General features: G+C 37.9%; 2 protein-coding genes across 3 annotated transcripts; one reads left to right on the top strand and one right to left on the bottom strand.

Annotated features, from left to right (window-relative positions):
• Positions 1 to 747: 747 nt before the first annotated feature.
• LOC113753620 (zinc finger CCCH domain-containing protein 41) lies at positions 748 to 8,566 on the top strand. The gene is made up of 5 exons (XM_027297819.1): positions 748 to 1,145; positions 3,777 to 4,672; positions 5,436 to 6,674; positions 7,036 to 7,386; positions 7,881 to 8,566. The coding sequence occupies exons 2-5, from the start codon at positions 3,902 to 3,904 to the stop codon at positions 8,325 to 8,327; spliced, it is 2,808 nt and encodes a 935-aa protein (XP_027153620.1). The 5' UTR covers positions 748 to 1,145; positions 3,777 to 3,901; the 3' UTR covers positions 8,328 to 8,566.
• A 442-nt stretch (positions 8,567 to 9,008) lies between these two features.
• Positions 9,009 to 25,579, bottom strand: LOC113751639 (protein RST1). Of its 2 annotated transcripts, none has more exons than XM_027295721.1 (25): positions 25,050 to 25,579; positions 24,689 to 24,970; positions 24,491 to 24,574; positions 24,073 to 24,349; positions 23,059 to 23,309; positions 22,425 to 22,605; positions 22,145 to 22,338; positions 21,879 to 21,979; positions 21,503 to 21,578; positions 20,439 to 20,570; positions 20,276 to 20,357; positions 19,505 to 19,577; positions 18,086 to 18,254; positions 17,818 to 17,948; positions 17,632 to 17,723; positions 17,198 to 17,289; positions 16,899 to 17,114; positions 16,719 to 16,796; positions 15,647 to 15,817; positions 14,035 to 14,925; positions 13,354 to 13,641; positions 11,314 to 11,967; positions 10,811 to 10,961; positions 10,423 to 10,541; positions 9,009 to 10,203 (listed from the first exon to the last, which is right to left on the bottom strand). In XM_027295721.1, exons 1-25 carry the CDS (start codon positions 25,440 to 25,442, stop codon positions 9,820 to 9,822), a joined length of 5,562 nt encoding a protein of 1,853 aa, XP_027151522.1. In that variant the 5' UTR covers positions 25,443 to 25,579; the 3' UTR covers positions 9,009 to 9,819. The 2 variants fall into 2 exon arrangements, with proteins under 2 accessions (XP_027151522.1, XP_027151521.1); XM_027295720.1 differs by having other exon boundaries at positions 15,647 to 15,829.
• Between the last annotated feature and the right edge of the window lie 775 nt (positions 25,580 to 26,354).

Raw genomic sequence — 26,354 nt, forward strand, 5'->3', positions numbered from 1 at the left:
TTTTTGTTCTAGATAAAATTACGATTTTATTCTTTTGCGCACATATTAATACTTGTACATGCACATGCATCATATTTGCACATTTGAACGTATATATGTACACATGTATCGATTTTAAATGTGGAGATTTTGGATGTGTACGTGCAATTGCCAACATGCACATTTCTAACCCTAAAAGTGAACTTTTTTTTAAAAAAAAAAAAGAAAAAAGCGCACATTTCTATTCAATGCAGTGCATATAATTACGAGGGTAATTTAATCTTAATGGTAAGTTTATTATTCATTTTAAGTTATGAACAGCAGCCCATACCTCATTTATAAATGTTCCAATACTTACTCTGCTCATAAATTTTCAGCCTTCCTACTTTTTCCTTTTCAAAATTTCCCAAAAACTTTTTTTTGGGCTCGAACACAGAGAGCGTGTTCAGTGTAATTATGTTAAGAAGACATATGGGCTTGCTATAGACTACCCCCGCGGCCCCGCAACTCCAATCCCAGCCCAAGTTAAAGATCTGTTATGACCAGTAGTAATTGACAGCCGCAGGTGAGGCGTAGAATAGAGGTCTTGGTTGAGTATTTTTTTTTTTTTTTTTAAATATATAAATCCAAGTACGGTCACCATGCTTTTTGGGTTCTGCTGGCCTTCCCAGACTACTTTTTGGGCCAATCCATAATTACACTAAAACTGCTACAACTATTCAAACGCTTGCGGAACTGCCCCCGGCATTAATCAGCACTTTTGGCTGCGACAAAATTTCGAATGATGAATATGTCTACATTTTAGCAACACATGAGGGTTGTTTTCTTCAATTTACGATAAAATTATTTTATTGGCTACCCAAATCCGTCCGTGTTTCTTCTGTAAAACCCTCCTTTTTTTCTCTCCTTTTCTTCTTCACAGGGTGCGTGAGAGAGAAGAGAGAGAGAGAGAGACAAAACGACATTTGGACGGAGGGGAGCTTATACAATATAGAGATTGCAAATACAGACAAAATTCTGACTTGGCGTAAGCTGCAAAATTACGGTCCGATTACTATTGGAGGAAGAAGCTACAGCCTGCTCTCTTTATCATTTCACCGAAACAGAGGAGAAAAAGGGAACAGAAAAAGTAAAAATGTTCGAAACCCTAATTCACAATTCAACAGGTTTCGCTCGTTTACCTTCTAGTTTTTCGTTTTTTCAATTCGTTATTGCTATTGGATTTTGTTTTAAGTTGTGTGATCAAATTGCCTTAATTGAATTAGGGTTTGGGCTTTGTAATAGCTTTTATTGTTAGTGCTACTATTTTTCTTTTTCCTTTCCCTTTTATGTTGGTTCCCATTGTATGCGACATTATCTGGACTGGCTTAAGTACTGAACTCTTTTTTAAGTGTTCATGGCATTGCTTACTTTATTCCTTTTATTTTTTTTTTTTAAGTAATTTTGCTCCATTTCTTCCTTCTTTTGGGCTGATGAGCTACAGTGGGTATGCCTGGGATAAGAGCGCCCCTTCTTAGATTATTGTTCTGTAACTGCTGTTCGATATCATCTGTACACTTTACTGGCTGTGGAACTAGGGTCTGGCCTTTAGGTATGAGTATCTTGGGTGAACTGCATGACTGGTGCACTTGGCTCCTACATGTGTACATGCTGGCCCTTTGGTTAGTTGTGGAATTTATAGATAATTGATTTTTTGTTACTTTCTCTTTTTATGAACTGCTGAGGTTTTACTGCATTTTGGGAAATATTTACTTTCGGTTGGTTTGATGGAAAGCTGGATGTTTGTTTGCATAGTTATGTAGTGTCTTTAAATGGCCAATTCTCGTGTACTCTTTAGCATTTAAGATTTTTTTGGTAATTGAATGTGCATCTCGTCATATGTGTAGATAAATCTTGTTGCCTAATGTTGACTCCTTGGACGCTCATTTATTGAAATAGACCACATAGGATTTTGATGAAGTGTGACTCATTGGTTTGACATTTCACAAGATTATAAGAGAGATGAGTTAAGTAAAACACGTGTTATTAGTCTTTTTTGGAGTCAAATTGATCAATTTCAATGCAAGATTTTCAGTTCCAGCCATGTCTGTGCGTTGTCTCCCGTTTGAGATGTTTACTGAAGATTAGGTAATGGTCTTCAAGCATAAGCCCATCAAGTCTTTATACACTTGCAAGCTCCTTCTGTCTCTGTCTCTCTCATACCCCCAGACAGAGGCACACCAATTTCAGTACTCCCACACATTTAAATTTTTCTCATGCTCATTAATGGTCATCACTTGAACTGTTTCTTTTTGTATGAATGGTGTTATTTCAGTGTTATCTTTTAAATTTATATGGACGATGGTGGTGGACTGGATGAGATTTAATTACACATTGAAAAAGGAGAGCTTTTCCTGCCAAATTTTATGGGGAGGTTAAGAATTGCCAAAAATTTTGACTAAGGCAATGCTAAAATTGTAGTTCCTGATGAACACAAGTTTTTTTTTATTACCACCATTCTAATTGATTATGCTTCTGTATTAAGGTGATGTGTTTCTTGTCACCAAAACTAGAATTCAGGACCTAATGCAAATTTGACATTAATGTTGTTGCTTGCAGTTCTTCATTTATTTTGGAGCTATGGAACTTCTTGGGGACATGAATTCTCTGTTTCTAAAGTGACCTCTGAACTGCTTGTAGTTTTATGACATATTTAAGGCTATTTTACTAAAACAATAAAAGAGCAGAGAGAGAGAGAGCTGGAATAGATTGCAAAAAATTGGATACCTTTGTAAATAAGACTCCACATCATGAAGGCTGATGGACAGAATATGGATGGGGTAGACGTTAGATTATGTTGTGGTGATTGAATTGGTGGTAATGAGTTGGGGATAGATTAAGGGAAAGGTGGTTGGTCAATCTATTATGAATCATTTCACAAAATGGCAAAGGAATGGAGCAACATGTCTAGATGATTAATTGGTGCATTTAGGTGTGGATGGTACCAGAAAGCCACCTTGATTTTCAATAATTGGAGAAAGTGCTCCTTAAGCACTAATGTACTGAGCAAGGCTTTTCATGGAGTAGCTGCTTGCTTGAAATGACTTTACCTTAGAAGTTCATTAATGTCCATTTGCAAAGCTCATTTACGAGGTGGACTGTCATTCCAGATGAGTTATACCAAATGGGCTAAAAGGTTGACAAAAACGAAGTGTGGCACACAGCAATACACAAGTAGACAGGTTTTTTCATATCGGATTTGTTTTATTAATATTTCTGTTTTTAGTTTTTCATTTTGGATTTTTAGTGTTGGCTACCCCGGCAATGCTGGTGCTGGTTCTGGTTTTTGGACATATGAGTAATTTGCACTTGGAAAGTAATTGTTTTTTAGAACTAAGACTGTTGAGTACCTTTGTTGTTACACAGGTATTCTTTTGAATAGTAGTAGTTGGTGGAGTAGTAGGGACAAGTTGCTTCTCAGGTGTTAGTTGCACTTTGGCCACATTGAGGGACTCTGATATAAATGTCAAATGTTGAGGGATAATCTAGTTTACTCCAATCAAAGGCAACATGGATTTTTGACAAATCAAGTCTAGTCTCTTTTGTCGTCCTTGAATATCGATTTTAGTATTAGTATTGTGGTTTACATTTAAAAGTAATTACTGTGCTTTGATTTCATGCAAAGGGAATTGTTTCTTCATTTAAGATGCCTAAAGCAACATATTATGCATGTTAATTCTATCACTTAGCTTATGAATGTTGTTATTTCTGCATTTTGACATTCCTATCTGCTTAATCAATGCTGCTCTTTATTTCAGGCGCTAGCCCTCTTTGCTGATTCTGTAAATAAAGTGGTTCTCATTATTCAGCTGCCTGGAGCATCATACTTTTTGATGCTATAAAATTATTTGGTCTTGGTCTTCTTCTTCATAAGAGGTTGTGAATGGAGCTAAAAGTCACTTCTCCTAAAATAGGCCTTTCTCCTGCTAGCGATCCCGAGGAGAAAGAAATTAGTGAAGACGATGATGATGATCGTAATCATAAGCATCGTAGACGAGAAGCACGTTCTCAATCATTGGAGGGTGATGCTTCTGAACAAGTTTTGACAAGACCCTACAGAAAAAGGAAGCCATTTGAAAATGGGCATCCTTGTAGGGAAAGTGGTTCTCAGTCTAGTGAAACCTGGAAGACCTACAACATCGGCAATCAGGAGAGAGATTCCTCTGGTAGGTTTGAGAAAAGACGTCCAAATTTGGCATCATTTTCCAGAGCTCCAACAGATTTAAGCCAAAGAATTAGGTTAAACCAGTCCCTGTCAGCTGATCCTGGGCCCACTAGGGGCAGAGGTAGAGAATCTGGTGCTTGGGGGCAGCGTGATTCGAGGTTTAGTTCTGCAGATATTGCTTCTCAACTTGTTCAACAGGGATCCATTCCTCCTAGTCTATTTGCAGGTAGGGGGTTACCGAATGTTTCCAATGTGCAGAGTGCAACTTGGAATGCATTTGGGTTGGTTCCAGCTATGCCTAATGGTGGTCTTGATACTCTTCATTCCATTGGTTTGCAAGGGGCATTGAAACCATCAATTAACCCTACGGTGAACTTGGGCATTTCTCGTCCACGTTGTAGAGATTTTGAGGAGCGTGGTTTTTGCTTAAGAGGAGATATGTGTCCGATGGAGCATGGTGTCAACCGTATAGTTGTTGAGGATGTTCAGGTACATGATTTGTGACCAAAGAAATTTTGTTGGTAGTATTTTCTTGTCTTTTATTGCCCAGTTATATCGAATTTAATATAGCATTTTACATGTCTCAATCTATATTGTCTCCACACATTTCTACATTCCATGTGGCTTGAATTCTTCAGTTTCTGCATGTATATCTGTCTTAAGTTGCGGACAGGTGGCTGTGGAATGGTAAATTTGGCATAGTCCTGTTGTCAACTCTTTTGCAGCCAAGTCCTAGTGTACTTCTAACAAAATAATTTAACTTGTTTCTATTCAGGGAAATACCTGTCAGGACTTCTGGATAAATAAAACTAGCTTAGTGTTCTTTGATCAACTGCATGTCGCATGGGTTAATCCTTGCCACCATAGGCGCAGAAAACAGTCATGAACTTTACTTGTTGAATACATAGAGATGCTGGATAATGTAGTAGTTCAATAAAGCATTGCATAGTTTGGGGAGTTGTGGATATAGCTAGGTAATATTTTCTTCTTGTTAGAAGAAAATGACAGTTACCATTAGTGGATGAAAGAGTAGCCAAAATAATGTATTTTGTTTTCTTCTCATATTATTGCTCCTTTTAACTATTCATGAATTTCTTTTTGAGGAAGTAAAAGATGCTCTTTTTTTTTTCTATGTGATTTAGATTTCTGAAGTAGTAAATCTGATTCCCCCATACAATACACTGCTATGAACAATTCTTGGGCAAGTTATTGCATGTGCATTTAACTAGACTTCTCTTTTCTTGCATTGCAGAGCCTTTCACAGTTTAATCTTCCTGTTTCATTGCCTAGTGCACATCTATTGGGAACACCTGCTGGACAAGGACCTCTACCTGCAAATTCTTCTTCTGGCGCATTCATGAATAGCAAATGTCTACAGAGCAAAAATAGCAAGCCTGGAATAGGGGATGATGGATTAGGTTTGAATGGTGCTTTTGTTGGTGGTTCTATGGCAGGAGGATCTGATCTGTATGATCCTGACCAACCTTTATGGGCAAGTGATTGTCCTGATACATCACCTGAACTTCTAGCCCTAAATCCATCCAATCTGGATAAGGTTGAGCCTCTGGTGGATGCAGATTGTTCAGATCGTCTTCCAGTTGGACAGTTTGATGGTTCTGATAATGAGCGTCCAGCAAGAAATGCTGGGGCTGTTACAGGCTCTCAAAGTTCCTCTGTTTGGGGAAGGATTGGCAGTTCAAGAAATAGGGGGGATGTGAGGGAGAAGATTGATTCTACTTTGAATTCCCCTAGTCATCTAGAAAATGAAGCAAAAAAGGACATGGAGTCCATTAACGGTGCTGATGCCATTGCCCTACATGGAAGACGGACGAAGGCAGATGAAGTTGGCATGCAAGTTTTAGGCTTGTCTTCAAAGCCACATGGTGATTCTGGACGTAGTATTAGAAAACCATCTCAAAAGGCACTTCGTACTCTGTTTGTCAGTGGTGTTCCTCAGAAAGAAAACAAAAGGGAAGCGCTTCTTTTACATTTTCAAAAATTTGGTGAGGTTATTGACATTTATATCCCATCGAACAGTGAACGAGCTTTTGTTCAATTTTCTAAGAGGGAAGAAGCAGAAGCTGCCTTGAAGGCTCCTGATGCTGTAATGGGCAATCGCTTTATCAAGCTGTGGTGGGCTAACCGGGACAGCATACCTGATGATGGAACAGGTGGTGTTGGTAATATACATGCTAATCCCCGTGGTGTGACCTTTACTGGAGGTCCTACCTATCCATCTGCTACCACCAAAGGAAAAGATAATATCCAAATATCAGCGTCTAAAAGTAGTATTGCCAATTCTGCCATTTCTCCTTTGCCTGGTTCTGATCATCCAAAGCCTGTGGCTACCAATGGCCCCAAAGCTGTACCTCCTTTGCAAAAGAAGCTGGAGAGTTTAGAGCTTTTGAAAGAACAAGTGCGAAAGAAGCAGGAAATGCTTGACCAAAAAAGGAATGAGTTCAAGCGCCAGTTAAATAAACTGGAGAAACAAGTACTGGTTACTTCTTTCCATTAGAAATTTCATGAGTTGTCAAGAGCATATTTTCTTTTCTGGAAATTTTGTATTTTCCTGTTGCCTGGATTGTTTATCTTAGATCTCCTACCTGGTGTCTAGCATCACATCTTAGTTGCAAGTCAAAAAGTATCTGGCAGTGAGTCTCAAGATACATACTAAAACACACTTTGAGAAAAGATTGGAAAGTGAATTAGGACATATTGTTTATGTATAATGTGATGATATCTTGGTTACAAGTAGGGAATATGTATGGTATATTTCCATAAAATTGTATGTATAGTAACTGACCTACTGCTTTTCATTTGGATTTCTTTTCTCAAGGGTTCAGTTTTTGCAGGCCACTGGTCTTAAAGAGGAGGTAGCATTGGATCAGCCTTCTAAGGGGCAAAAAGGAGGCATGGTGGTTGATGTTGCTAAAATTGAAATGTTGAGGTCCAGTGATTCTGGTACTGCTATTTCATCACCGCAAGCAGAGACGACAATGGATAGTGGCAGAGCTGGTGAGAGTGCTGTGGCCCGCAGTCCAAAAATTAATTCTACTATTACATTGCCAGAATCCTCAATTTTGAAACCCTCAATTCGCCCATTGGCACCTTTAGGAGCACCGATGGTCATCAACAGATTCAAACTGGATAACCGCCCCACTGCATTCAAAATTCTTCCACCTCTGCCTGCTGGTCTTGCTAATGTAATCTCTCTTTTGGTTTTCCTGACATATTCATGTCCTTGCTTACAGATAATTTTATTTCCTTGCAATGAGCTACCATATGTTGCACAGTTTTTTCACACTAAACAGTTCCCCAAGAGTCATGCTGCTGGCTCTGAGGACTGTTTTTTCTTCCTGAATTTGATTTTGTAAGAATCAGCTTGAGCAGGTCGTACCTTGTACTGAGTTTTATGCTTCTAAGTCTATTAGATTCTCATACTGAGCATGACATTGTTTTGAGTACTTGCGCAAATATATGATTCACTGTAAAAGATTATGGAATTATTCTTTTTCAGAGTTTTTCTTCTTTTTCCAATTAAAATTGGATGTATGCTTTAATCAGCACCAATCAAAATCGGGGTTGTAGTTTGGGACTTTGTATGTTTTCATGCGGTTGGAATTATCTGCATAAATATTTTGTTGTCCCTGATGTCTTGTCAGATTGTGAGTGCTGATAACTTGTTTATTTCTACTAGGTTTCCAATCTGAAGGAACATTTCTCTGTTTTTGGAGATCTCTCTGTTGTCGAACTGGAAGATACCAAGCCTCAAGATGGTGATAACGAGTCAGAGGCATCCAAAGTTTCAGCTCGTATATCTTTTACAACTCGCCGCTCTGCCGAAAAGGCATTTTTACATGGTAAATGCTGGCAAGGCCAGAATTTGCAGTTTGGGTGGCTGTCTTGTAGTAGCACAAGCAGGGACAATAATAGTGGGAAGGAACACCCTTGTGCTTCTTCGAAATGGTCTTCTGATGCTACTGTTCAATCTGCTGGGGAAGTGGAAATCCAGGCCGCAAATACCTTGGGAAACGCTGAATCTCAAAATCTGAAACTAAAAGCAAGAGATGCAGAGCATGTGGACCAGGATGAAGATTTGGAATCTACTTCAACAATGGTGTCTGGTGGGAAAAATTCGCCTTGACAGTTTTTGATCGTGGCCTAATTGTCAGAGTTGTACAGAGAGGTATTTTTTTATGAGTAAAATGATTCAAGTGTCCTAGCAATTTCTGTAATCTGGTCTCAATTTTGTTTAATCTCTTATATATTTTGGAAATGTAAAGGGGGAATATCCTGATGATCAGCTCTAAGCTGTTCAGGTACGCTTGTTAGTTGTAACAAATTGTTTAATTTTTAAATTTTAAAGATTTTAGAATTGAGAAACTTAGTTCAAAAAGTTTCATCTATGACAAAGGTACATTTGGCGTTTGGCTTCTTTACCTCTTTTCTGTTGCTCTACTGGTACAAAGCACGCCGAATTACATAGTTTCTTTCAGAGTCTAGTTAATTGGTCCTACTAATGGTTAGCCTTTTGTGATCTTCCCTGAAAGCTTTGATATATTAGACTTCCATTTTGCGGCGGGTCACGACCTAGTTGTTAAGGTTTTGGCATGACATGATTTGATAGAACCAGAGATTAAGGTTAAAGGATCCCTTCTCCCAATCTCTTGTAAACTCTGCCAATGTGTTCGAGCATTTTACACGCTAAAAATCACTGTAACATAAATTATTATTTTATAAGATTAATTAGTCAAATGAACATTGAAAATTGTGTTAGTATGCATGCATACGAAATGAGATAAAAGTGGTCAGAGGAAGAAAAGAGTTGAAGTTTAAGATTTAAATGAAGGAAAATGAGCTATCGTCAGTAGTAGTTGGAACTGTAATAAATATTGACATACACTACTATTTCTTGCAGTACACAGCCCAATTCAATTCAATGAAATCTTTCATTCACAGTAATTAAATGAAAGAAAGCATTATAACTCCATTGAATTGAAGGGATCCACTAACCACATTTGAAGCGGATGGCTGCTCGATGGTGCGATAGTTGATCATCCGAGCAACGACCCAATTCAATTCATGTTACCATACCAGCACTAGTTAGTTAATTGCAAGTTGTGGCTGACGTCGTGTTACGTCAGAAATGATCACCCGCCTATTAATTGAATTCCAAGGATCCAATTCATCAAAATAGATTCAAGGTTATGATCGGACGCCACATCAACTCAATTTCAAGGATTCAACTCATCAAAATGGATTCACGGTTCAGATCGAACGCCACATCAACTCGATCCAATCTAAGCCACTCATTTCAAATTTTTGTAATTGTAAAATGAATGGTCCATGACTGAATCGATATGATCCGATCTGAACCATTAACTGCCCCGAATCCCATTAGTACACTGAGAACTCAGCTACCGGCCATCAGACTCTAGGTAAAGGAAACGATTTGCAGGAGTTAATCGCTTCTGGAACGAAATCAGACGTCATCTCGTGAAAGAAACAGTTCCCGGGCTAATGCAACCAAGTTCCTCGTACACTTTGACCGGACCAAAAGCCCGCCAGTATTTATCACATACAATTCTATGAACTGGATCTGCATCGTTGGTAGCCGCTGAAAACAATTGACCACATTACATCTCGATCAACAATGTGTCCGGAACCACCATATTAGCCAGCTCAAGTCGCTTGTCTACAGGCAGATGGTTATTTAGAAGAACACAGGCATGATGCGTCACTTTCAACAGAAGCGCTGCCATCTCATCCTCAGTCCTGTCAATAGACCTTTGAGAAGGTGTATAATTATCCTTTGATCTGCACAATGCCCAAGCATAAAGTCGTTCTGTCAACGTCCACAAAGACAGTACTACGGCTTCTGCTACACCACCAAAACTGCAATCTAAAAGCACACTTGCAAGCGTGACAGGTAGATCACTCAGTACGGTGTCCGCATCCACAACCAAAACAGGCATATACTTGCAATAGTTACCGCATAAAAGGCCAAGAAATCGCAGCGCCTGCAAAGGAAGGAAAAGAACATGCAGTGAAGTCAAAGCTTTTAATGGTAGTAGGCATTCTGGGATTTGGACATTTTTGTGATAATCAAATGTAACTCCACTTATTTAGTCATCCCACCTTGCTTTTTATCATATAAAAAGCAACTCTTGTTCTTTATCTCTATGGTTAAGACCATAATTAGCCACCTGAAACTTAAAACCCAACAGGTCACTGCATACCGTGGAAGGATAACTCGTCACACAGCTAATTTGCAGTGTATCGAGAAGCCACTGTCTTTTGATACTTTCCTCTGCATGTTGCAGGGTTGCAGCAACTTCCACCAGAACATTCCAAATAACTGCAAAAACATTGAAGTCAGAAATCAATTTGCTTTTCAAGTATTGATTCTTTACTATTATTTCCCAGGGGTTTGGAGCTGGCCGCATAATGTAGATGCTATAAGGAACACTCCAGGATCAGGTAACCATCAGAACAAACCAGTGAAGTACATTTTATTTTTTTTTTCCTTTTTTTGGTCCCCCTATACTTAATGCTTGCCATGCTGTACCACAATTTAATGGTCTTCCTATACTTTATGCTCTCCTAACATAAATTTTACAGTCTGACCTTGTGATCTAGTATTCAGCATACAAGCTTTCAATCTCCCAAGCTCATTTAAGGGGATGGAACCAATTCGCACCAGCCTCGCTTTAGCTTGAATCTTTTTCACAACTTCAAAGAATTGGCCATTGTCCTCCATGAAGGTCCCCTCAGGTGCCTACATGTAGCACAAGATGGCTGTAGTTTACAATGCTAGCTCAAGCAAAAAGTAATTTCTACCTCGTAAACACAATAACTCAAACCTATATCAACACATTAAGCCCCACATGTGAACAAACAGTCGGCATAATACTATATCTCCAACAGATCATTCATTTATGTGATTCTAGAATAAGATATAAAAAATGGGCAGATTAATACAATTTGACAAAAAGCCTGACAACAAAAACTCCCTTTCCCCAACCCCCCAGCCCATCCAACCACCCAAAAAAAAGGAGAAAGAGAGAGAGAACCTCATGGCAAAGAAAATAAAAAAAATAAAAAAAAAAGAAGAAGACTTGAACCAATACCTTCAGAAGATCTAATAACCATCCCTGGTTAGCCTTTCTTAGACACCTAACTGCTTCAGACCACTCCTTCAAAATTCCAGAACATGATTCGCCAATGGCCACGGCAGGTAAAAAAGCAAAGAGCATCTTCATGCAGTTCTCAAGGTTCGACATATGATGTTGGGCATCAAGAAACTCTTCATCCAAACATAAGTAGAGACCCTTCCAACAGGAAGCCCTTAACAAGCTTTTCTCTTCTGTGCTGTACTGTTCAGAAGAGACTAACCAAGAGAAGTAGTTGGTTACATCATCAAATAGCTTCTCAACCCTTGAAAGTGAGAATATCTTGATCAGGTCTGCCAGATGCAAAAGCAAACATGACTGCAAATTCAGGTCAAGTGTCCTAAACCTGGAAAGGTCAGAGAGCTCATCAAGAAATACAAGGAGCGAATGAAACTGGTTTGCATGCGATAAAGAGAATAATAAACATTCCTGTCGTAGAACTCCTTTCTTAACGGAAGACTCGGGGGTGCACAATTTAGCAACTTGGTCCTCATATCTCATGCACCTTCTAATGATTGCTCCCCAATCCAACTTTGGCAATCTAGAGGCATATGAAAGGCACCGCAAAGCAGTTATTACTGAAACAACATTTGAAGTGGCACCCATCTGCATCTGAAAGCAGCAGAAACATCAGAAGTAGAAAACAAGACACCTGCTCAAAGTTAGTGGTGAAGTTGGTCATTTCAAGTAAAGTTGCTCCTTCAATGTTTGAATAGCAGTATCTCTCTGTAGCACCGCAGTTTCGACATAATCCTAAAGTCCAAGCAAAGACTGAAGGACATGACATGGCAACCCAGAGTCTAAGAAGTCTTCTCCTGAACTAAGCTATATGCCTGTCTCGTGTATCTTATCCTAAACAGATAGGCACAAGGTTTTGTTGAGCTGTGTCCTGTTTAGTTAGAAACTACCTTTGAGAGAGTCAAAAAATGAAAGGACAGAAATGCTAAAGAGGAAAACAACAAGGACTAATCTTAAAGATCTTATTGTACATATATAGTTACTCTGGCATTACCCTCATCTGTCTAGAAAAAAAGAGGTATGGTACGAGGATGCAATTATTATCGAAAGAAGAAACTAAGGCCAGGCAGAAAGCAGCATAGCAAATAGAATCATTTGGAAAAGCATTTCTAGGCGTTTCATCTGGCTATTAAGATTCAACTTTGTTTCATGATCAGATATCATCACTAGCCTTTTATACATATTGTTTGCAAACCACCTACAGGATAACCGCTAGAACAGATCTTTCTTATAACATATTGCCGGATCAAGTACTTCATCTCTCTCATCACGGAATCTTCCTATATGCTGATAGATGAGTTGAACAAAGAGACACAGGAAAGCATCTAACAAATGCCCTGGGTAGTCAACCATATCAGATCTTATCTCCCACACTTATCTTCCTTTCCTTCCTTCTCTTGCACTATCAAACATTCAGAATTAGCTTCAAGTTTGCTTTCGCTTTGACATCGTCCTCCCCTTCCTAGACTGTGTTATTGTCTGCTCTGCTGTCCTATTTATAAAGGCTGGATTGGTATGGCAGTTAGGCATAAGGTGTGTTTGTGCACAAGAGGCCATCATGATAGGTTATCAGAAATTCTTGGTGTTATGTGCCAAGGCATAAAGTAAGGGCAGTTTACTCCCCCAGATTGCAGAATGAAGAGTGTAAGATCCTGGCTTGACTTAATTTGTGTCATACATGAACTAAATTTAAACCAAACATGTAAAAGATATAATCACACCAGCACATGCTAAATGGTAAAATTTAGTTCTGTACTTAGCCAGATATGCTATTCAGGTAAAGAGCAAGCAATTTAGTATTCAGGTCCAATACACTGCAGGCTTTTACTTTGAAGTTGCAGATCAAATATCTGTGAGATAATAAAATTTGACTGGCTAAATATTAACAAATATCTCATCTTGTACATGTATTTCAAGAAAAAATCTCAATTTGGAAATATAGGGAAAATAAGAAATTAAGCAAGGCATGAAATGACATACTCCGGGGTCCAGATGCATTAACCACAAAGAGACTTTGACGACTAGACTGTCCTTCGGAAGCCTTTGAGAGACTGAGCCTACTGCATCCTCTTCAAAAGTATTCTCCTTTTGAGGTGGTCTGAACCATGAACAATGCCCAAGAAATGAGATTCCCCAAGCCGCAAATTGTTGCAACTGATTGTTATCAGAACTTTGTGCGATATGAAAGATCTCCCTTACTAATGATGTCAATTCAGGCTCAAAGAATGGGTTTGAAAGTAACGGACCCCTGATACGAGAAGATTCCAGCTGATAACCAAACATGACAAAAGAAAGGCGGTCAGTTGAGTAATATGTTTCTTGCTTCTTCCTCTAAACTGCTAGGAGACACTGAGATACGCATGTCAGACTATAGAGTAAACAATACGTGCTCCACACATGCTAATCCAACCATAAAGTTAGCCTCCTCCTTTTTCATACTTAATCAGTTAATCTTCCATCACTAATATGCACCTCAATAACAACATTAATTCCCAAGTCTCTTATCTCCCATCTACTTGCTTCTGACCACGTACATTTACCATGTCTATATTTAGCTAGTAGCAAGAAGCCAAAAAGAATTTGTTTACCATAATTTGAGAAAACTGTAAAAACTACGTATATTTTGGCTACAAGAATCTATATACAAGAGTTTATAATCACCTTCTGATCAAATGAGATGCCTGCTTGCAAATAAGGGGCATATTGAGCCAGTAATCCAATATCTGCCCCTAATGCAGAGACTATTCCAAGTATCGCTCCCAGATGGACATATGGTGGGTGAGGACTAGAATAACTTTTCCTGAGCAATGATAGTATTTCTTTAATATTATCAACCTTTAAGGAGTGCACCCCTCCATTCATGATGGTGGACAAAAGGTTTCCAGCTCCAACACAAGATACCATCAACAAGCTCTGGTTGAAGGTGCCAGAATTTTCAACAGATAATAGCTCAGAGATCAACTCAACAAAATGACTCACCAGCTGCTCTATCTCGCTATCATCAATCAGTTCTACTCGTTGGCAGAAAGCCACTACAATAGGAAGAGCAAGACAAGAACCAACAGATAATACCATCTCACGTCTTTCAAAGATCATATCTTTCTGTAATGAAGGATTTAAGTCTGGAATACAAGAAAAAATCCATTCCTTTATGTTTATAACAGCATCATTAGCTCCAGCTCTATATAATGCACTAACAGAACTTCCCAAACCCAAGATAAGTCCAGCAACGCCCCATATGTCTTCCTCCAAATCATCATCATTCTGATGCACCAACTCAACTGAGATATCTGGATCACATTCATCCATTACAAATGGAACACATGCAGCTAGCTGTTGTAGTATATCAGCAGAAGATTGTGCGAACTGACATAGACTCCTGGCTAACACCCCAATGATATTCCTTAATAATTCTACTTCCTGTCTCTTGTGTTCCTTCTCCAACTGAGGATTACATTCAGAATCAACCCTCGTAAGAAGATCTTGACAAGAAAAACCCAATCCAACTCCACAAGCTCCTTTTACAAGGGTGTTTTTGCTAATTGATAAAACCTGAAAAAGACCATATCATGTTAATGTATTACAGCAGCTTCCAACAAAATTTACCCTGCTAAAAGAGGTCAAGAATTTGCATTTGGCTTTTGTGTCTTACAGAAAATGACTTGGTCACAATCTCATGAAGTAAAGAACTCTCAAAACTATCAACTCCAATTACCTTTTGTTTTTCAAGTTGTATTAGTTTCCAAATCTTCATCCGGACTTCTGGACATGCGAAACGACTAACTTAGGCCATTCAAGTATACAGATCTTTTATTTTTAGGATAAAATTTACATTCCCAAGTATAGAGGGAATCCTACCACAAAAGTTCAAATTATCTCACCATTTTCCCCAAGCAGATATCTTATTTTACTTTCCCACCTTATTACTTTGTACTTTGGAGGATCTGGAGTAAATATGATCTGTTCCCCTTTTCCGGAAGAACTATTTATTCCCAATGGGTTAGTGAAAAGGAAAAAAGCATCACATATATCCTTCGCACAAATGGGCTAATCCCAGTAAATTCTCTAGTTAATTAGTCATCAACCCGTTATTTAATAATACATATAAAGTTATCAAGCCTAACCGCAGAGGCTCAAAAAAGACTTAGACATGCCCGACTGGACACTGCAATTGGTTTCTGAAACACAAAGTGTAGCAATGATATGGATGAAGACAAGACTTTATTCCCATCAGGCAGTATCAGCTTCGTATTATGCAAGTGCATAATCATACCTCAAGAAGGGCCTTGATGTTTTCATACTTTTGTTTGCAGTCAGTCACATGAAGACAACTTGATACCAATCCAAGAGAAATTGCAGCAGACCACTGTCGACACTCATGTTCATATTGAAACAACCAATCCAACAGAAACTTCGAAGCAGAAGACTTAACAGTGTGTACAGACTGGGGAAGTGCCTGAAAAAAACATGTGAGAAAAAGAAAAAATTGAAAAAGCACGTACCTTAAGATCACAATCAAGCCACAAAAGAGATTAAAAGCAATCTAAGATGTCAAAACTTTAGAAATCACTAGAACAAGAAGAGAGGAAGTTGCCTCTCAATTTTTGAACCATCAAATGAAGCCCTTGAATTTGGAAAATTCCTATTAATCCATCAAAGTCTCACATCACCACAAAAACAGCTAGTTCCAAAGCTAACAAATACATCGATACTATACAACAAGATCAAGTGACTACCAAGACCCATACCAAGAATCAGGATAACTCCAGTATGCAAATTTACAAAGAAAATGAAACAAGACGCCTTCCTAATATGTAATCAGTGGATATTTTCCATCCATACTTATGACAGGTATAAAGAAGCATGAACAGTCAACATGTCCAAGACAATGTCTGCATATCCTCTGTACCCCCATTGGTTCCATTTCCAGCAGCCCTAACACTAATATATTTACTTTATGTTGGACTTCAAAGGATTCAGTGAGTTTATAGATGGCATAATAATATTACAAAATGGAAGATCAATTGGTTTACAAAAAAACAGCATAAAACATCCATAACCTTGACAAAACTCTGCAGCACAAAGAAATATTGTTTTCTAGAAGTCCATTCCATTAAACTTGGTAAGCTATCCATTCTAATTACTTGATTAAGTACAGAAAGTAAAAAGAGACCTCCTTCTATCCTTCAATTACTAGTGTCTCTCAATATGTTTACAAAGTATGGCTGCCCAATTGCAATCAGCACAAAGAAGTGCAAACAATACCAACAAATGCATTAATCCCGCAAATAACACTGAAACATTCAAGTCATTATTTCAGAGAGAGAGAGAGAGAGATTATGTACCGAACAAAGAGCACCAATAGCGAGAGCAAAATTTTCCGCAGAGCTAGGGATACATTCATCTGAGATCCGCCTCACAATCTGCATGAGAATTAAACGTAGGAAGTACTAAATGCTTGATTTCAAAATTGAGCAAATGGAGTCTTCTAAAAGTTGCATAGCCATGACAAATTCTTAGCCAACCTTCAGAATGTTATTTGCAGCTTTAGAAGTTCTATCCAACACAGTTGAATGAGCCTTAGCATCAAGTAACATCAACTGAACTTTCATCCACCTTTGCATGAAGGATTTCCATGATTGCAATGTGATAAGGGCAACCAAAATATTTCTTGAGAGCTGAAGAGAGGAAGCTATTTCTAGCAGTGCATTCTCAAATTTAGCATTTACTTCTTCCAAATCCTGTAAATCGATACACATGTAAAATTGTCGGTACATGTGTTGTAAAAGAGTTCAAATTTTAAGAATGGCTGACATTGTCTTACTTTTAACATTCCCCTGTTTATCATATCCAGAGGAGCAAAAGAAAGGCAAAACAAAGCTGCACCAGGTAATTCCCTTACCCTGCTCTTGCTTCCTGCAGATGAAATATACGATGTCAAGATGCACATATCCCTCAATCATATCAAGAAAGCATATATCTTCAACATTATCTTGCCAAAATTTACAAGAAATTAGACAATATAAAAGTTCCCAGCCATATTCTGTTTTTCATATATTCCTGTGCTTCCAAAATGCTGGGCATCATTAGCTATATCAGTGTGGTTGTCAAAATTAGGAAGTGGTCAAGAAACTCAATGACAAAAGATTTACATTGGAAGCCAATAAAAAGAGCAACAAAAGCAGGCTGAAATAGAAGCCACCATTTCCACTAGTCCAGTAGTAAAGTAAAAAAAAAAAATAGAGGAGGATTGCATACCAGTAGGAAAGACAACCTGCGGAAAAACATCTAGCAACTTCTCAACGTTGCTTTTGGAGACTCTTTGCTCATTTACATATCTTCTCCGATTCCTGGAAAAACAGAAGTCACAAATTTAATTGTTTTTAGCGCTTCACAAACTTTTACAGAGAACGTGCAATGATGATAGTGGACATGTTTCTTTACATGTACTCGTGATTGATAATTCTAGATTCAAATCCTTCTACAGCTCTTAATACTTCAGGATCAGTCTCTGAAAAAAGAAACTCCAGGTTCACATCCCTAAAATCTGGAATGCTTCTAAAAATATGCACCACCTGAGGGAAAATGCCATATTCAGACAATGTCCAAGCTTGTACGAACTACATTTGTACTTTTGGTAGAACACTTTTTTGAAATATCAGTTTAATAAAAAAAGACGACTAAGAGGTATCCAGACAGTCATAGAATCAACCTCATAATGTGTTAGTGCTATAAATGCAGTTGCTCGAGCTTTTGCCCACAAAGAACCCTGACCATGATTTCTGGAGGTTCCAACTACCCACAAAATTTTTAAAATCTCTGAAGCAGGTTCAGGGTATGCTTCAGCATCCATTGCTCCCCATCTCAAAAGAAGGCATAGACTGGCAAGAAGAAAAGAATGCAAAAATTTGTAAGCCATGTAAAGGAATCAAGCATTTTCAAAACAGCAATGTTTTTCTATCCAAAGATTTTGCACCAGATCCATTTGGAAATGAGATGGAGGCCAGAGAAATTCTGTTTCATTCTGACTTTTTTTTCCCTTTCTTTGTTTATTCTCTCCACCTACCCCACCACCCGACCTCTTATTCTCTTCCTTTCCCTCTGCCATTCCTGCTCACGGCTGTAGCTTTCCTTTCTAACACACCCCTGTAACCCACATCCTCTTTGCCAGCACATCGCCACAACTACCACCACCACCACCACACCCCCAGTCATGATAAACAGCATAGCAATTTGCCTCCAAGAAAAAAAAGAAAAATAAGAAAGACACATCACATAATACTCCAGGGAAGTAAAACACTTCAAGAGGAGAGAGAGAGAGAGGGCTACTACAGCCCATCTCTCACATCTCAAATCCACCCTCCTGCCACTAGCCCAGCAACCATTTTCAGTCTCCAATCACAATCAAACCAACCTCACACAGCGTTTTAAGTTGCTTTTAGTTTCATCACTGAACAAAAATTAAAACAAAGAAAAAAATTCCGTGAACCATAATATTTTGTTTAAGATATATTGAACAATCTAATTGTATTTTATCCCCAAACTTGATAAAAGAAAGGAGAGAGAGAAAAAACACAGATGGAAGGGTGAAGGGTTGAAAAAGAGTTGTTGCTCAAATGGAGAAAAGAAACAAAGTAAATTGAGGAAAGAGGAGAGGGAGATGGGAGATGGGAGGTGGGAGGGATCAAACAGAAAAAACTCCTGGAGGGAGTTGACCAGGGGACGTTAAGAGACTCTGAAGGAGAGTGAGAATGAAGGGGATGGAACAAAACTTGGTAGTTATCCCATGAGGTCATGCCACGTGTCTGGAAGGCATTCGGGAAGAAAAATCATCTTGCTTTACAAAATTCCCACTTGATTCAAGAATATAATGAACAAGACAAGTACGCAATAACAATTGAATAGAGCATAAGGAAAAGAAAATTTCTACAAATGTAGACCATAAATAATATTGAAAGGAGTACATTTCTAAGCACAAGCAGTATTTCACACGTAATTCTCTACCTTTGGACATCTGTGCTTTGCACAACTCAAAGACAAATCTTTTACCCAATGTCATAGCTACATGTAGGAAAACATTCGAACAGCAAGTTATTACAGGATAAGGGACACTTGTGGGGCTTCTGCTCACCTATAAGCAACGACAGCATTTGATGTGTACCTCAAGACATGCTTTGCAATCACATCCCAAGCAGTATAAAAATCTAGACCAAGTATATGCACAAAGTCAGCAACCGTCAATGTTCTTAAAGGTGCACACCAACATTACAGGGCAATAGTTCTTCCACTTGACCTTAATAATCACATATTTAAAATTGCTGAAACCAACCCTCTACTTGTATATCAACTCGCAAGGAGTAAAGGAATTGCTCATTGCTGGGCCTTTCAGAAGAAATCAAGGTTGAGAAGAAACATCTGACACAACTACCTCAAATAGAAGCGAAATGCCTATGATAATATTTAAGCAAATCCAATAAAATCACATAATTCCATGAGGGGAAGAACAGATGATCACCAAAGCAAAATGGTTTAGATTGGGAAGTTCGCAGTCCCAAATCCTGATAGAAAAAATTTGACAAATAGTTACATGGGACAGATATCTTTATTCAAGAGCAATATCCAAATCGAGACATTGTTTGGAGCAACAACAAGAATCAAACAGAACATAACATTTAAGAAGGGATTTTCAATAAATATCTGACTCAAAGCATCAGCTCAGCAGATAGCCAAAATTATATTCGCATAACTCATTCTATGTCTCACAAATCATCGTTATGGCGAAAGAATAAATGATGAAGAAATCTTATTCACACTTCTAAGTAGTCAAGGCAATAGATAGGATATAACTGGTAGAGCTACTCATATTTTCTCTTACAAAAGAATCAGAAGAGCATAATATTACCAATGACATCTGCTTCACAAAGATGTGCAAGACTCTGGAATCCAAGAGACTGAACAAGAGGATCTTCATTTTCAATGCAAGCCTATTGATCAAAACACAGACATTAAAGAGATTGGAGAAACATGCTTGACAAAGGACAGCAAAGAGGGCCAGCATATTGTACCTCCACAGACAAAATGAGGTCCACACCCCTATCAGGATCTTTTCTGCAAACATCTCGCACAGAAGCAGCCATACTAATACAGACGTCTTTCTTTGTTGCCATTTCAACAAATTTTTGTGGTCCTAGCACTCCCTATGCCAAAAAGACAGAAAACAAGAAGACATATTAAATATGTCCAAATGGAGGTAAAATCCAGACACTAAACCCAAAATGCACCACAAATGGAATAGGGATCTGAAAATTAAAGTTCCCAGGAGTTTGCAAGTATCATTTCCATTGTTTCTCTTTTTGTTTCTTAGTAATAGATAACAACATTTCACCACAAGTGCAGTGGTCAAGAATCAAAACATGTGAACTGGAATCTAAAACATCCCATAAACCAGAAACATAATCAAAATACAGAGCATAGCCATCTATACAGACCAGTCAATACTTGGAATTGCACCTTACTAAAAGTCTATATATAACTTCTCCCATTATGGCCGTACCTCCTAGCTCACAATATACGCTACATCTGAATGGTGTCCATCTTTCTCAGTGTAATCCTATGTCCAGTTTGGAGCAAAAATTCAGGCTTATTAATAGTAATTGTCCTGATGCAACTTTTACTGAATGCATCATAATCTATCTTCACCAAAGAGAAACAGAGAGAAGAATAAAAAATGTCAGAAGAGCAGGACGACAATGGTTTTACCAAGAATGAAAGACAAGCTGCAACTTCAAAGACTTCTAATTTAGAAGCTTATAGTTAAGACTCCTTGCGAGTATGTGGGTGAGATTTAAACCTTACGAGCAGCTGAGTTATGATATTTTCCTCAACTTACACAGCTTTTTAGTATATTCTTCACTGCAATGGTGGAATCAAAATTAATTTTTTCTAAACAAATGAGGAAGCCAAATCATAGGTATAATGATCACGATTTATGCGCAAAAGCTTGACAATAATTGTTATAAACAAGACATAGATGATGGACAGTGCTTTGCATTTCTTCAAAAATAAAGTAAATACTTCAAATTTAGAAACAATGATGCCAGGTGACAGATAGGACAACTGAAATAATTACCTGTAGATTCCCAAAGACACGGTCATTAATCTCCCAGGTCTTACATATCAACCGAGTAGCAGTAGCATATAAAACTCTACAAAATAAGCAGATCTTATGAATAATAAAAATGCTAAGAAAACAAGCAGATCTGATTAATACCCACATATCAGAAGAATAATGCACCAAATAACAGGTACAGAGGGTAAAGAGTACATAAAATAAGTCCAACTGACAAATACTTTCACATTATGTAACTGAAACATCAGGTGGCTTTCTCTGTAAGTTCCAAAGTAAGAGTATAAAGAATGGCAATCAACACTGCAATTCCCCAGATATAATGTCCAGCACGGATAGTGCATGATTGAGAAACACAAAAGAACACATATGAGCATACGGTTTTGCATCCTTATGAAGCATTGGCGTTACAGTCTGAACTATCAGCGGTAGCATTGCGGAATGTGAAGCAAGTGAAGGAAGCTTGGCAAGTAGTTTCAGCTGCAGTTTTAATTTAGAAGATTTTATTAGATTACCAGGAAACTAAAAACACAATAAAAAAAACATGAACCCTTACAGAACATAATAAACCACTCATCTCACAGGGAAGTATGAGGAAGCATCAGAAGGCATGATTATGTGCTGTGAAAGTCAATCGAAACTCACCAACATGCTGTGGAAATCAATATCCTTATCTTTGGTAGAAAATGCATGAATGCAAAACAGAATGACTAGCATCAGTGACACTCCAAGCTCAGGATTCATATTGCCAGTAACAGCCAAGAGATCAACTGAACAGTTCCCCAATTTCTGATGCATAAGAAGTACACTAGCAATAGCACCAAGGAAGAAGGAAGTATCTGTCAGCACAAAAAATTTTAGCAGGTTTAGACGTGAAATCATGTGCAAGATGAAAAACTTGTATGAATGAAAAACAAGTAGCTACCTGAAATAAATATCTGCTGAAACATAGAAAGAGGTTGAATGGACTTCTTTTTTTCCCCGATTTGCAAAGAATAGTCCCGCAGCAAAGAGGTGCAAGATTTGGGTGTATCATTTCCCTCGTCAATATAGGATTCAGTAGAAGAAACTTTGAGATAAAAAGCACAAGATAATGAAGATGGATCCTGAAAGGACAGGTCCAATTAGCGACAAGTTACATCGTTTAAAAGGTACGCAACTAGATTGCATACACAAATGCCTAATGTTCCACCATAGCTTAGCATAAACTTCACCAACAACTACTACTGGAAGAATGCAGGCAAAACAAGTACTTGATGACGGAATTCAGGTAAACAAATTGAAACAGCTAGAACTCAGATTTTAACAAACAGAGCATGATCTCATGCAGGAACCGTGTTGAGTCAAACACAATATAATTCTAATCAAATGATAAAGTAGCCAAAGGAACAGAAGCAAAGCAGATATTGCACTAGAAATAAGAAAATAGTTCTCTCGAATCTCCCTTGCCCACTTTTCTATGCATTCATTTGAAAGGGTTTGGTTATACAAAAAATAAACTAATGAGGTCAAAGAGATGAAATAATGATGAGCTTCACAGAAATACCATAGAAACAAACCTGAAACCATAAATGATGGAGAAACCTATAAATAATGCATCCAGGTGTGCTAATAGAGGGAAATTTCCTCTCAGTTGCCCTGCCACTCCTTGTTGAAACCAACAAATCTATGAAGATATTCTCCAAAGAAGAAATTACAGCAACTGCTACTTTCTTAACAACTATACTTGGTGATGACATGATGTTAATGACTGGAAAAATGAACAAAAGCTCCTCGTTTAAGTTGCTTGCAGCTCTAGTGACATTGTACACTGCAAATTAAATAGATCATGTACTTCATTATCTGAGTAAAGCTGAGAAACAAAAAAATGCAGAAACGCAATTAGAAAGTAGTTGAAGAGAATATGCTCAGGCAATAACAAAATCAGCACAAAGGAATATAGATAACTATCACAAGCTCGAGTCTTGTTAACTTTTTCTATATTTTATTTGTATGTAGCCACATAATTTCTTAATTGTAGGTTTCCAGAACAAAACTCCAAAACAGTAACAACATGGCCATAAACTATTAAGGCACAGACACGTAGATGTAAGAGGGGGAAGTAATTAATAGATTTGTCAGATGGACTTGCATACAAATGAAATATATTCATTGAATGCAACCACAAAGGAAAAGCTGTAGGGAAGAACCCTAGTGCACCTAAATGGAAAAAGTTCAATAATAACGAGGTAGACTACCAAAAGATTTACTAATATCAATTGCCAAGATGAAAAAGTGAAATATATATATACACACACACATATACATACATACATACATATATATAACAAGATTACAGATTGTCAGATTCTCTTAATTTTTCTAGACCTCTAAGGGAAGACAAAAAAGAGAAAATAAATACTTCAATGCAAAGACTACTAAATTCTAAGACAATTACATTCATTCAAGCTAGAACATAAGAACGTGTGTATCCATAGGAGATTTATAGCTAAAGAAAACTAATTCTTAAGATGATCGTGAGAAAGATATGATGAGACCTACTAAGATAATCAAGGCATAATTAACAAGCATACCATTTTCCTGTTTCCACTCTAAGAGAAAGAGCAGCACCTTCAGTATAGCAATATGTTCTTGCTCCAGCTCAGACTGAATGAGAGGTATAATTAAGGATAATATTACTGATGAAAAATCAGGCAAATAACTCAAGCCTAAGTCTTTCTGGACAGCCAACAAATGCCTTGACATTTCCGAGATGTTCTCAACTCCATGTAAGTGCATGCGAAGATCTTTATGCAGTGAAAAGATGGCCTCAACCAGTTCCAGACCACATAATTGTACTTCGTGTACCAGCTAAAATCAATCAAATCAGTCAGAACCAAAATGACAAATCAAATAGAAGCCACCCACAGGGTGCTTGTGCCGAGTGATAAAATACAACTAGATGCAATAAGAATCTGTTTAATAAGACAGTTAGAATATTAATAGAAGTACCAATCTCATTCCCACCAGCTGCCTCAGAACAACCACATAGGCATCCACGGTGCATTCAAGAAGCTGGAGAAGGACAGCAAGGTCCTGCAGATTAAACGAGAGAAATTAGCTGAGAATGAAGTTAGATAAAAAATACTTCGTTCATTGTGTCAAGAAAAAAAATTAGTCAATACAGAAACTTGAAACAAATTCATTTACTTGTGCATCTCGACGTGGAAAAAATCTGAGACATCCCATCAACAGCTTAATAACCGGAATGGCCTCGGGAGGGAAGGAACAACTGAGAGATGTGATGGACGACACTAAGCTCGTTGCAAAACAACGGAAAGAAGCCACAACCGGTACTTGAATAAATGAGTAATTTAACAAAGGCCTCAAGAAATCACAAACTTTAGTAATCCCCAAATGCTTATTTTTCACCATGAAATTACCAACTTGTTGCACGAGCTCACATTGAACTTCAACTCGACAAGAGAGAATCTGCAACCAGCAGCTAAAACATAAAAAATCAAATTATCTGATAAAATAAAAAACTCAGTTACTGCAAAGTCATTGTTACCTTGACGAACGGATGGGTTTCGGGTGATTGAAACCGAAATGAAGAAGGATTTTTCTGAAACCCACAACTAACGAGAAATCCTAGGGCTTTAACGAAGAGATTAACGAAACGAGGACCGGAAGCTTCAAGGCCGGACTGAAGCTCCAACAATCCGCGGGAGAGGTCCATTTTAGAGTCTTTCACGAGGCGGCATACTTCCCGGACCGATTGGTCAACTACGCCGACGAAGGTGGAGTGGAGGCAGTAAGTAATGGCTTCTCTTCCCGGGTCGGAATCCGGGACTAGGTGAGGAGGAGCGTTTCGGAGCTTCTCAAAGATTGAGATTACTGCAAATTTTTGTAAGCAAGGTTGGGGGACACGTGTTCTCTCCAGTAGAGGATTATAGGCGTCCATTATTGGTATGGACTACTGCCGAGAGGAAGTAAAGAAACAAAGAACATCCAGAGTGAGAGTGGAGAGGTGGAGAGCGGAGTGGGAGGATGCCTAGACTGGGGCTTACCGACGAGAAAGGTGAAGAAAACTGGAGGTTAGAAGCAAGGGATGCGGAGGTTTAACGCTGTCGACCCGACATCGTTGTCGGTCTCCTCGAACGCAGAAAGCCACGTTTAAGTGATCTCGTAAGAAGCAGCACCGCTTTTCTGAATGTTATTATATTGCCAAAAATACCCTTTATTTGGAAGGAATTCCACTATTCAGTGATGTTATTATTCTACATTTATTTTAGGCCTCTTACTACTATTATTATTTTTACGTTTTGATGTAAAAATCGTATGTGGATAGACTATAGAGTATTATTTGAAATAATTACTATAGCACTTTTTGTGATGTAATATATGTGAAATAAAAAAAAATTTGAAAATATAAAAAATTTGATTGAAAATGTGTTTATGATACAAGTGAAATATTATTTTGAATAATTTAGCAATCCAAATGCTAATGGATAAGGCACACTCTATTTGTACACATATATTTAAGGAAAAATGAAAATAAAATAATACGTAATAACAAATCAATCACAACAAAGGAATTAATTACAGAATAGTGAAATTTTCTATTTCTTTATTGAAGTTGGTAGGAAGACTTAGTATAAATATCTATACAATATATAAAAAAACAGATTCACTGTACAGTTTAAATACAAAGTATCACTTTTTGAAATTCCTCACATACCTTTAATTACAACGGGAAAATTGTCTTGATTTACTCCATCCATAATCAACAGGTAATTGTTTGAATGATTGTTATCACTCTATCCCTTTAATGTTTGACGTTAATATCGATTTCCCTTTTAATATTATTTTTTAA

This window comes from Coffea eugenioides, chromosome 11 (assembly GCF_003713205.1).
Source record: "Coffea eugenioides isolate CCC68of chromosome 11, Ceug_1.0, whole genome shotgun sequence".
NCBI classification, from domain to species: domain Eukaryota; kingdom Viridiplantae; phylum Streptophyta; class Magnoliopsida; order Gentianales; family Rubiaceae; genus Coffea; species Coffea eugenioides.

Coding starts and splice junctions, on each gene's coding strand:
- LOC113753620 (XM_027297819.1), top strand. CDS start 3,902: ATGGAGCTAAAAGTCACTTCTCCTAAAATAGGCCTTTCTCCTGCTAGC. Junction 4,673..5,435: donor TAGTTGTTGAGGATGTTCAG/GTACATGATTTG, acceptor CTTGCATTGCAG/AGCCTTTCACAGTTTAATCT. Junction 7,387..7,880: donor TGCCTGCTGGTCTTGCTAAT/GTAATCTCTCTT, acceptor TATTTCTACTAG/GTTTCCAATCTGAAGGAACA.
- LOC113751639 (XM_027295720.1), bottom strand. CDS start 25,442: ATGGACGCCTATAATCCTCTACTGGAGAGAACACGTGTCCCCCAACCT. Junction 24,350..24,490: donor AGCTGGTGGGAATGAGATTG/GTACTTCTATTA, acceptor GATTGATTTTAG/CTGGTACACGAAGTACAATT. Junction 17,115..17,197: donor TAAACAGGGGAATGTTAAAA/GTAAGACAATGT, acceptor ATCGATTTACAG/GATTTGGAAGAAGTAAATGC.